The sequence below is a fragment of the Protomyctophum bolini genome (assembly GCF_963924005.1).
Source record: "Protomyctophum bolini genome assembly, chromosome: 20".
NCBI lineage: Eukaryota > Metazoa > Chordata > Actinopteri > Myctophiformes > Myctophidae > Protomyctophum > Protomyctophum bolini.
This window is the reverse complement of record NC_137881.1, coordinates 15,089,714-15,102,213: the sequence shown is the minus strand read 5'-3', so window position 1 is coordinate 15,102,213 and position 12,500 is coordinate 15,089,714. Positions and strand designations below refer to the sequence as shown.

General features: G+C 46.4%; 1 protein-coding gene across 1 annotated transcript in view; it reads left to right on the top strand.

Annotated features, from left to right (window-relative positions):
• Nucleotides 1-12,500, top strand: part of LOC308334873 (phosphatidylinositol-binding clathrin assembly protein) — a 106,882-nt gene that overhangs the window by 66,255 nt on the left and 28,127 nt on the right. Inside the window, 5 exon segments of the mRNA XM_080791754.1 lie at nt 26-111; nt 2,243-2,366; nt 9,193-9,323; nt 9,325-9,330; nt 10,203-10,300. Coding sequence (XP_080647880.1) covers nt 26-111; nt 2,243-2,366; nt 9,193-9,323; nt 9,325-9,330; nt 10,203-10,300 — 445 coding nt within the window.

Sequence of the window (12,500 nt, the reverse complement as noted above, 5' to 3'; positions counted from 1 at the left end):
CCCTCTGTCTCTCGCCCCCCACCAGGCCCCCAGCAGTCTCCTGGAAGCTCTGGAGCAGCACCTGGCCTCCCTGGAGGGGAAGAAAACCAAGGAGCTGAGTGCAGACACCAGGTACACACGCACAGTAAACTACCACACGCACAGTAAACTACCACACGCACAGTAAACTACCACACACACACACACGCACAGTAAACTACCACACACTGCAGACACCAGGTATACACGTACAGTAAACTACCACACACACACACACACACACACACACACACACACAGTAAACTACCACACACTTCCAGTCCCGAGTGTTAGTTAGCCCTCTGAAGGTGTGTGTAAACGGACCCCCCCCCCCCCCCCCCCCCCCCCCGCACATACACACACACACACACACACACACACACACACACAGAGACACACGCACAGTGCACACACATCTCCAGAGTGTAACTAACACTTGCAACGTCTTTGACTGTAGGTCAGACTCTGTCAGACTGCCCTACATACATAACGTGTGCCGTAGATAGGTGCTGGCTGGCTGGCTGGCTTATGTGAGAAACTACAGACAGCGAGGCACGCTCGGGTGGGCGCAGTTTTGATAAAGTGCCTGACCCGCCGGCGCCTCGCAGAGGTTGTGGGTTCGAATCCACCGTCTGCGGCGTGTTGGCGGTTTTGCCGAGCATCCGTCTATACGAACACAATTGGGTGGGGGGCGGGGCAGGGTGAGTGTCACCGGGTGCCACGTGATCAGGGGCATTTTTGTACTATGAAGCCAGCCAGTTGTCGCCATCTTGGATTCTAGCAGTAACGGCAACAATGCTAGCGAGCTAAAGTTAGGCCAGTCTTTGCTCTAGAAAACGCCAATGTTCCCATTCGCGATCACCGGATAATCAGAAATGACCACCGAACATCGCCGATCTGTTCAAAACCACAGACAGTGGTTTAGTCTCAGAGAAAATAGCGTACAAAGGCCGCGGCTAAAACAGAAGCTAATGGCTATGGAGCAACAGAAACGGTGGCCTAGCAGCCGTGTCTAGGCACCGGAGTGATTCCAAAAATGAAACACAGCGAGGCTTTCTTATAGATATTAAACACCTTAAGACTCGTCATGAGCGCCCTGTATAATTAATTGTAAGAGCGACTTACAGTAAGCTATAGGTAATACATGGTAATACATCAAATACATAGACATAGTCATCAAAGATCATACGCAAACTGAGAGCCTGACATCCGTCTAAGGCAGCAGGGAGTGTCAGGCGAAAACGTGGGCTCCCTCAAAGAAAAAGATTATATACAATATTTATTATAATATAATATATAAAAGACAATAGTGACACAATAGTGACACAACAAAAGTATGTTATGTTTTCAAATCTACATATTAGCTGAATAGGGCTGAAGTGGTTAATGTATGTTTTTGTAATAATACCGGTAATCGAAATCTACAAAGTAACTAGTTACTTAACGTTTTCATCTAAATGTAGCGGAGTAAAAGGTACAAGTTTTGGATCCGAGATGTAGTGTATGTGTGGGAAATTAGAAATACTCAAGTAAAGTAAAATACCTCAAAATTGTACTTAAGTACATGTACTTAGCTGTACAATAACAAAGCTATTAAGCAGGAGAGGAACAAGCAGGGGCTCAATGAGAGGAGGAAGCAGACTATTAGGGGCCGTTTTTCACGCTCATTATGTGAGCGTCATCCAACACTGAGGAACGATAATAGCGTTCTGTAAACCAGTGGTTCTCCAAGTGGGGCCTGGGGACCCCCAGTGGTCCTTGAGGGAGTTCCAGGGGTCCCCAACTAAATGATAACTGGTCCTTTTGGTTCCATTTGTAGTTGTACAACAGTGATTTTACTATTTAAATTGGGGTCATTGGAGATAGAAATGCCATTAAATGGAGCTCTGTAGACTAATATGCATATCAAACTGGGAGTCCTTGACATTAAAATGGTTGAGAATCACTGCTAAAGCCGTAAAAATCGGCTCTTATGGGGGCCCTTGGCATATATTTTCAAATCGGGGTTTCCACTGACAATGAATGAATGAAAAAAAATGGCCGCCGGTTCCGTGAAAGCACCACGGTTCCAAGAATCTAGAACGGGCCCAGTTCTTAGAACCAATGTTCTTTTTGGTGGGGGAAAAAAGGGCCTTTGAGAACTACTGCTAACAGTATAAGGACGTCTTGTACTATACTATAACTCCTTTGTCCTCTTGTCTCCTGTGTGTGTTCTGTCTTGCAGAGCGTCCACTCTGTCCAGTGCTGTGTCGTCCCTGTCCTCCACGGGGATGTCCTTCAGCCGCATGGACGAGAAGGAGAGGCAGCAGGCTCTGGAGGAGGAGCAGGCCAGGCTGCAGGCTCTCAAGGTGAGACCCGGGGGTTAGGGATAGAGGCAGGCTGCAGCCAGGCTGCAGGCTCTCAAGGTGAGACCCGGGGGTTAGGGATAGAGACAGGCTGCAGGCTGTTGTGAGCTTGTAGATCAGCTATTTTCACAGATTATGTTGTGTACAGGGGGACTAAAGAACCGGTTCATTCCATAGTTTTGGAGCCAGAAGAGAGAAGCGTCTGGGATGTGTGTGGATCATTGTGCCAGCATGTTTTAGTGAAGGTTTTCCTGCCAGCCTCCGAGTGTTTTGTATTTTGCATTTTGTATGAGTCTGGACAACTCGGCTACCTAATAGTTAACAGGCACAAATTGGAAGGAAGCACAGGGATGCATTTTGGTTCCCGGGACGCGGGTGCTTTTCATTGTACCCAGAGGAGATAAATCAACACACTGTGACGTATCTCTAACTGCCTGCTATAGAAAAATGTAGCCTGCCATGGATGAAGAAACAAAGACCAGCCATGCGTCAGTTGCTTCAACAATAGCCCCGGCACGCACACACGCACACGCACATGCACCCACGCACGCACACACACACACACACACACACGCACTCACACTCCATTGTGGTATTGAAATAATGTTACTAAACCACTGCTTCCCAAACCATTTAACTCATTTACCGCCGACACGCCCATCTGGTGTACGAAAAGTGTACTCCAGGACCGCCGCCCAGTCATTTCATACGGCGAAGCTCTTAGTTTTGAAAGCCGTTTCACTCGGAAACCGAGACCCTGAATTATCGCTATGTATATATATCGATTCTTAAACCTGTGTCCCCATAGACCGCATAAGCCCTGCGTCCCCATAGACAGCATAAGCCAGCGGATGTGTTTCTGTTATGAGCGTGTACCGTAATCAATTGATATTAAAAATAGGCGTCAAAAGGCGAACTCGGTGCCACACAGTGGCCTATTCAACTCTGCTGAGTCAAGTTCACACAGCTGACCCTCCCTTTGAGAACCACACAGTGGCCTATTCAACTCTGCTGAGTCAAGTTCACACAGCTGACCCTCCCTTTGAGAACCACACAGTGGCCTATTCAACTCTGCTGAGTCAAGTTCACACAGCTGACCCTCCCTTTGAGAACCACACAGTGGCCTATTCAACTCTGCTGAGTCAAGTTCACACACCTGACCCTCCCTTTGAGAACCACACAGTGGCCTATTCAACTCTGCTGAGTCAAGTTCACACAGCTGACCCTCCCTTTGAGAACCACACAGTGGCCTATTCAACTCTGCTGAGTCAAGTTCACACAGCTGACCCTCCCTTTGAGAACCACACAGTGGCCTATTCAACTCTGCTGAGTCAAGTTCACACAGCTGACCCTCACTCTGAGAACCACACAGTGGCCTATTTAACTCTGCTGAGTCAAGTTCACACAGCTGACCCTCCCTTTGAGAACCACACAGTGGCCTATTCAACTCTGCTGAGTCAAGTTCACACACCTGACCCTCCCTTTGAGAACCACACAGTGGCCTATTCAACTCTGCTGAGTCAAGTTCACACAGCTGACCCTCACTCTGAGAACCACACAGTGGCCTATTCAACTCTGCTGAGTCAAGTTCACACAGCTGACCCTCCCTTTGAGAACCACACAGTGGCCTATTCAACTCTGCTGAGTCAAGTTCACACAGCTGACCCTCCCTTTGAGAACCACACAGTGGCCTATTCAACTCTGCTGAGTCAAGTTCACACAGCTGACCCTCCCTTTGAGAACCACACAGTGGCCTATTCAACTCTGCTGAGTCAAGTTCACACAGCTGACCCTCACTCTGAGAACCACACAGTGGCCTATTCAACTCTGCTGAGTCAAGTTCACACAGCTGACCCTCCCTTTGAGAACCACACAGTGGCCTATTCAACTCTGCTGAGTCAAGTTCACACACCTGACCCTCCCTTTGAGAACCACACAGTGGCCTATTCAACTCTGCTGAGTCAAGTTCACACAGCTGACCCTCACTCTGAGAACCACACAGTGGCCTATTTAACTCTGCTGAGTCAAGTTCACACAGCTGACCCTCCCTTTGAGAACCACACAGTGGCCTATTCAACTCTGCTGAGTCAAGTTCACACACCTGACCCTCCCTTTGAGAACCACACAGTGGCCTATTCAACTCTGCTGAGTCAAGTTCACACAGCTGACCCTCCCTTTGAGAACCACACAGTGGCCTATTCAACTCTGCTGAGTCAAGTTCACACAGCTGACCCTCCCTTTGAGAACCACACAGTGGCCTATTCAACTCTGCTGAGTCAAGTTCACACAGCTGACCCTCACTCTGAGAACCACACAGTGGCCTATTCAACTCTGCTGAGTCAAGTTCACACAGCTGACCCTCCCTTTGAGAACCACACAGTGGCCTATTCAACTCTGCTGAGTCAAGTTCACACAGCTGACCCTCCCTTTGAGAACCACACAGTGGCCTATTCAACTCTGCTGAGTCAAGTTCACACAGCTGACCCTCCCTTTGAGAACCACACAGTGGCCTATTCAACTCTGCTGAGTCAAGTTCACACAGCTGACCCTCCCTTTGAGAACCACACAGTGGCCTATTCAACTCTGCTGAGTCAAGTTCACACAGCTGACCCTCCCTTTGAGAACCACACAGTGGCCTATTCAACTCTGCTGAGTCAAGTTCACACAGCTGACCCTCCCTTTGAGAACCACACAGTGGCCTATTCAACTCTGCTGAGTCAAGTTCACACAGCTGACCCTCCCTTTGAGAACCACACAGTGGCCTATTTAACTCTGCTGAGTCAAGTTCACACAGCTGACCCTCACTCTGAGAACCACACAGTGGCCTATTCAACTCTGCTGAGTCAAGTTCACACAGCTGACCCTCCCTTTGAGAACCACACAGTGGCCTATTTAACTCTGCTGAGTCAAGTTCACACAGCTGACCCTCCCTTTGAGAACCACACAGTGGCCTATTCAACTCTGCTGAGTCAAGTTCACACAGCTGACCCTCACTCTGAGAACCACACAGTGGCCTATTCAACTCTGCTGAGTCAAGCCGAGAGAGGAAACGGAACAACGGTTCTGCTTCCGCTGAATAACAAATGAGCAGCAGTTATTTTCCCACCTTTGACAACATGACAAACAAACACAAGCATTCTGGCTTCCTAGTACAGTAGGTGCTCGGAATAAGTGATAGGGTTGTCCGCACATGCACGTGCACACGCACGCACACGCGCATACACACAAAGACAGTGAGAGTGTGAGCATAAAGACCAAAGCCTTGTGTCTGGCAGTGCACACTGCACTCATGGAGAAAGGTCAAAGTGTACAGTGTGTGTTGTTGACATTTGTGAGAGCCCTGCGGACTCACGGCAAACTGTCATCCTCTAAGAATGTCCAGGCTGAAGACCAGGGGGAGCGTGCGTGTGTGTGACGGTGTGTTAACATAATGTTAAATGGGCTCACATGCCTGCAGAATTTCTGTGTTACGTGTCAGTGTGTGTGTTTGTGTGCGTGCGTGCGTGCGTATACTTGTATTACTATATTTGTGAGTCCCCACAAGTGCAGTCTAGAATAGACATTGTGAGGAGAATTTGTTTAACTTATACTTGGGTATTGCAAACGTGAGGCGTGTACGTTGAGAGTCGATGTTCAGCTTTAAGGTTTAGGGTTAAAAATCGTTTTTAATTTTTTTTACAAATGGTGTTCATTAAATGGACGTCCCAAAAATATCAATGTCCTTGCTAGTGTAGTAATACAGACGTGTGTGTGTGTGTTTGCAGCGTGTACTATGGACCGTACACGTCCATGGAGGCTGTAAATAATGCTGCAGTTTATTTTGGTGTTTGTTTATCTTCCTGCATCGCCCCGTTTCTGCCAAGGTCCAGAGAGAGGGGGAGGGGAGGGGCAGGGAGAGAGAGAGAGGGAGATGGGGTAAATGGTGCATTTATATAGCGCCTTTATCCTAGGCGCTTTACATAGATTGTGCATTATTACATTCACCCATTCACACACACATTCACACACCGATGGCGGAGGAAACCATGCAAGGCACCAACCTGCACACCAGGAGCAATTATAGGGGTTACTTCAGAGTCTTGCTCAGGGACACTTCGACACTAACTCTGGGGGAGCCCGGGTTTGAAATGAGAACGTTGCGGTTCCCATCCGGTCACTCTACCCCTGAGCCCCAGAAGGAGAGAGAGAGACTGACTGACTGACTGATGTTGAAGTGAAATAGATGAGTAGGGAGGATAGGAGGGAGGGTGAAATGGAGAGCGAGAGAGAGATGGAGAGAGTATCAGGGTTGCTGGGGTCATCTAAATACTCTGGGCCAGCTGTCTGCACACTCTGTTGCCCATATGGGCAACACACACACACACACACACCCGCACGCACACAAGACAGACACAGAATGCACAATCAGAAACACTTGTACACACATAAGCACAGAGAGAAATACACACAAACATACTGTAGAGATACTGAAACACACACGCACGCACACACACACACACACACACACACACACACACACACACACACACACAAACCAGAGTCCAGCACTCAAACAATAGCAGCAGCAGCTCACTGCTACACCGTGTGAATATAAATGAGCAGGATTAGAGTTCCATGCGTCTCCCCATCTATTAACCTGACCAGCACACACACACACACACCTAATGTTAGGTGTGTAAAAGCATGGGGTGGTCTCGTCTTAACGTTTTGTTTGAGAACAACGAAGGTTCTGTCTGTCAGGTGGAAACCTCATTATGTCCAAAAGTGCAGTGGTGGGGGAAAAAAAGTACTTGCCCGTTTTACTTAAGTAAAAGTATAAATGCTGCTAAGTAAATGTATCAATACTGTGAATGTAGAAATACTCTGTTACTGGTCAAAGTCCGGAAGTATTGGCATCAAAATGTACTTGATAATAATTAAAATCTGTAAAGTAACTAAAGTTTTCAAATGATTGTACAAGAATTGAGATCACGATTCTCACACAATTCTACATTTTTCCATGAAAATATGTGTTGTCTTTGTCTTTAGTCTGTAGTTGCTGAATACTACTTTCAAAATGTGGCAGCTGGAGCCAACTACCGTGGCTTTAAACAGACATCATCAAAGTGCTTGAGTTAAACCTCTCTTAAAGTCTCTCTTGTAGCACAAGAACATAAGAGTAACTAAAATAAATTGGACTGCCAACTAGTGCTGTATGATTCTTGCTGGGCGGGAACCCATTTGGGGTTTTAACTAAGCATTGTGTTATACTTGAGCTATTGAAAAATAGCAGATCTACAAGCTCATACGAACTTGTAGGTTTGCTATTTTTGAAAAATCTTACAAAATGCGGCACAAATCATTGAATATATATATTCTTTCAGAAGACTTTTTATTTATTTTTCGACGTCAGGCCTATATGGGTTAATGTATCAATTGAGATCTCATAGATTGTGGTAATTATTTTATTGTATCAATTGAGTTCTCATAGATTGTGGTCTTTTTAAAAATTATTTTTGATGAATAGTGCAGCAATAGTGCCTCCTGCTACTGCGGCCGGTGGGGCTTTGAGGCTCTAGCTGCTATAGCGCTACAGCCTGCCAGGACGGCAGCAGATGAAAGGAACGCTCCACAATGCGCTGTGGCTGATGACGGTCCTCCTACATAATCCTACGGGCTTTGTTCTGACACAACATCCTGGATCATACATGGGCCACATGCGGCCCCCACCTTCACTCAGTGTGGCCGTCAGAATACTGATATATTATTGATTTAGACCCGCTTTAATTACAGTCCAAGTTAGCAGCTTAACCCATTTTGATCTGAGATCAGATTCTAAAAATGTCTTCTACATACTGACAGTTTTGAAAAAGCTATGTTTCGATGTCAGTCGTTCTTCGATCTACAAGCTCTATGAGCTTGTAGATCTGCTATTTTTCAATAGCTAAAGCATAACACCAAAAGGGGTTCCCGCCCAAAATGGGTTAGAGTAGTATTACAGTGCTATTATCTTGTCCAATGTATTTGCATGTTAGTTCATAAAGTTATGAACTATAATTAAAGGCATAATGGTCAAAGTTGCCCACTCCTGTCCTGGACGGAGGGATCTGATAGGCTCTGGGCTGGTGTGGCAGCATGACCATCTGCAGCACGCCTGCAGCTCGGAGCATAAATAATTCAATAATTTAATTATAAATAATTAAATATGTATATGCTGCGTGGGAAATGGTGCTGCACAAAAAGTTCAAGATCTAGATTCGGACACCTGCAGTATGCAATCTCATTTATACATTTGAGCAAGAATTGTGCAGCTCTAGTTGGCTGTCAAATTATTTTTTTAGTTACTCTTACTGTATGTTTTCCTACAAGAGAGAGACTTTAAGAGAGTTCTAAGTGAAGCACTTTGATGTTGTCTGTTTAAAGCCACGGTAGTTGTCTCCCAGGTGCCACATTTTGAATGTAGTAATTAATGTTCAGCAACTACAGACTAAATAAAGACATAGGAAAATTGAGATTGACATTTGAGCAAGAATGGTGCAGCGCTAGTGGGAAATGTCTCAGAATCCGTCCTGTTGTGTAAAATCCACTTTTTCGCCAGAAAAAAGATATATGTCTGCCAACTGGAAAACCGTTGTGATTCACCACCAGTATACAGCTCTGTTCAATAGGACCACATCAGATTTTTGTTTAAAAAATATCAAGGCCTAAAGATTTATTTTTTCCTCTGTGTGTGTGTGTGTGTGTGTGTGTGTGTGTGTGTGTGTGTGTGTGTGTGTGTGTGTGTGTGTGTGTGTGTGTGTGTGTGTGTGTGTGTGTGTGTGTGTGTGTGTGTGTGTGTGTATGTCAGCAGGACCAACGGCTGAAGGATGTCAACATGCAGACTCCGCCTTCGGCGTCGCCTAGCAGCCAATCGATAGGCAGCGCCAACAACAACCACGTCACACACACCCCAGAGATGTTCAGCACCCCCCCCGCCGCTAACCAACAGGTACGCGCACACACACACCCCAGAGATGTTCAGCACCCCCCCGCCGCTAACCAACAGGTACGCGCACACACGCACGCACCAGAGAGTGTGCTCGCACACGTTTTTTTTATGGCTGGAAAATGGAAATTAAGAGTTTTACATAGTTTGCATTTCTGGGGGTCCCCAGCCAAAAAATGTCAGAACACCTGACTTAAGCCCAGCACACACCGGGTGCGCAGCGACACGGTGGCGTATCGGAGCCTATCGGAAAATAGAACGGTGGCCTATCGGAGCGTCAGGCGAGGCGTGAACGCGCGTCGGACACCACCGGTGTGGGATAGGTTCATTGAAAATAGCGGAGGCGGCTGTTTTGACACGCGGCGTTCACAGACGGTGTGTGTAGGGCTTGAGGCTACCTCTTAAGTGATTAATGGGACCACCCTCAGACTAGACGCCTGCCAGTGACACACACACACACACACACACAGAAAGAGAGAGAGAGAGAGAGAGACTAAAGGGGGAGGGGGAGACAGAGGGATGACAGATAGATGGTGAGATAGATAAGAGAGAGAAGTGCGCGCGCAAGGGGGCGGACAAGTGCAACAGTGATGGAGAGAGGGATGACAGTGGGTGGTGGAGAGATGATAAGTGTGTGTGAAGAATGGAGAGAAGCGTAGGGGAGAGAGAGACAGAGAGGTGGCCAAAAATAGAGGGATGAAATTAGTGATAGCACGGAAGAAGAGTGTGTGTGTGTGTGTGTGTGTGTGTGTGTGTGTGTGTTTGACAGCGTGGTCGACGGACGTGCATGTTCTATTCACAGAGAACATCTCTCTCTCCTCTCTCTCTCTCTCTCTCTCTCTCTCTCTCTCTCCTCTGTCTCTCTCTCCCCCTAGTGCTCCCAGTTTGAACAGTGACCTGTTTGATCTGCAGCCAGCCTTCATCCCCGCCGTGCACACTGCTCACATGTCCAACGCCAACAATGCCTGGGGAGGTACGAACACACACACACACACACACACACACACACACACGGTACACATGCAGACAAGCACGCGTTTACACACAGAAAACACAGATGTCACACACACAAACTACTGTCTCCTACCTCTACATGTGGACCTGTGCTGCAACCACCAGCACACGCATCCACAGATTCCACACCATGCACATACAGTACACACACACACACACGCAAGCACGCATGCACACGCACACACACCTGAGTTAATCACCTTTCTCAGAGTGAGGAGTCTCTCTATTATTATGACTGAAGTGTTGAGACGTTTTTCCGGGAACCGTTTCCTCTGCCCCCCCCCCCCCCCCCCCCCACCACCACCACCACCATTTGCCTTTCCGCCCCTTCCATCCATCCATCACTCTACTCATTTAGTCTGTGCATGAATTCCATTATGCACCAATCCATCCATCCATCCCACCCTCCATCCATCCATCCTTCCATTTCCATTCCATTTGTCCATCTATCAAAGTCTGCATTACTTTACCCAGACATGATTATCCCATTCAGGACGGGAACCCCTTTTGGTGTTTTAAGCATTATGTTATACTTCAGCTATTGAAAAATAGCAGATCTACAAGCTCATAGCGCAACTAGCTTGTAGATCTGCACCAAAAAAAGAATCGTAAAAATGTGTACAAATCTTTGAATATATATTTTTTCAACGTTTTTGACTCAAATCTTTGTTTCTGTGGGGGGTCCCTGGAACAACATATTTTCAGATGGGGTCCACTGACATAGAAACATAGGTTTTTCAGAAAACTGTCGTGATTTTAGAAGACATTTTTAGAATCTGATCTCAGGTCTAAATGGGTTATATGTGTATTGTGTATGTCGTCATTCAGAGTGCATACACTTAACCCTTTAAGACCTGAGACCAGATTCTACAAATCATGACAGTTTTCATTTTTTTCCACCTAAATGTTTATCCCACGATTTTGTAACCCATTGTTTTGCTCAGTGTCAGTTATCTAATGTAATCCTGGGCTCTACAATCCGTCTACCAACCTGGGGAGAGCAACGGACTGACCTCATGCTTCCTTCAATGCATGAGCGTCCAAGCTGCTTCTTTTCAGCTGACAGGGGGAGTTTCCCCGGTTGGACTTCAGCGTGTGGAAGGAACACGTTATTCCAACCAGTTCCTTTACCCTCCATCAGGCACAAATAAACTATGCTTCTATGTCAGTGATGCTCAAACTATTTCACGTCATGGACCCCTATATGAGTTTAAAAAAAAAGTTTGCTGTGAAAGAATATATATTCACAGATTTGCAGAAATGTTTTTTCCAAAATACCAGATCTATATCTGCTATTTTTCAACAGCTAAAGTATAATATACTGGTTAAAGTGGTCAAAAGCTACGGATGCGTTATGTTCCAGGTCTTAATGTGGGTCGCGAGGAGTAGATTTTCAGAAAGAAAAACATATATATCAAAAGATTTGAGTACATAAAGACTTAGTGAAAATAGATCAGCCATTTTCACTATAGTTCGGGTCCTGATGGGGACGTAAAATGTCTCGTTTTGGTCTCGAGTTAAAACATTTGGGGAAAACATCTACGCTGTCTCATAGGAGAGCTGTAGGCAGTTCAGAAACCCGTCTTACAGTGACATCATCGATGGGGAATCCAAGCTAATAGAAACGGCAGGCTTTCTATTCCTGAAAAGTTGCAATGCGATAATGGAAGCCATCGTTCTCACACCAAAAAAAAGCCTAAAGATGATGTCACTGGAAGACGGATTTCTGAACTGCCCACAGCCCTCCTATGAGACACAGAAAAAAATGCTATTTCATCATGAACATTAGTGAGGACCAATTATATGAGCATAGGTTGAAAAGTGGTGAAGTCGTCCTTTCATTTGAAAACATACCTGTGTTCCTAGTACGTACGGTCAAACAAGTGAAAACAAACATATACACACTGAGATACAACTTTGAAATGGAAAGGCCGTGACCTTTCTGCGTCGCTCCAACTCATTTTGGAAGTGCTGCGATGCGTATCGCCGCTCCAAAATAGAAGTGAGCTGTGAAAGACTCAGCATCAACAGGCTTACACACACACACACACACACACACACACGCACACACACACACACACACACACACACACACACACACACACACACACACACACATACACACACACACACCCCTTGACACCTCCAGGGTGGCAGCA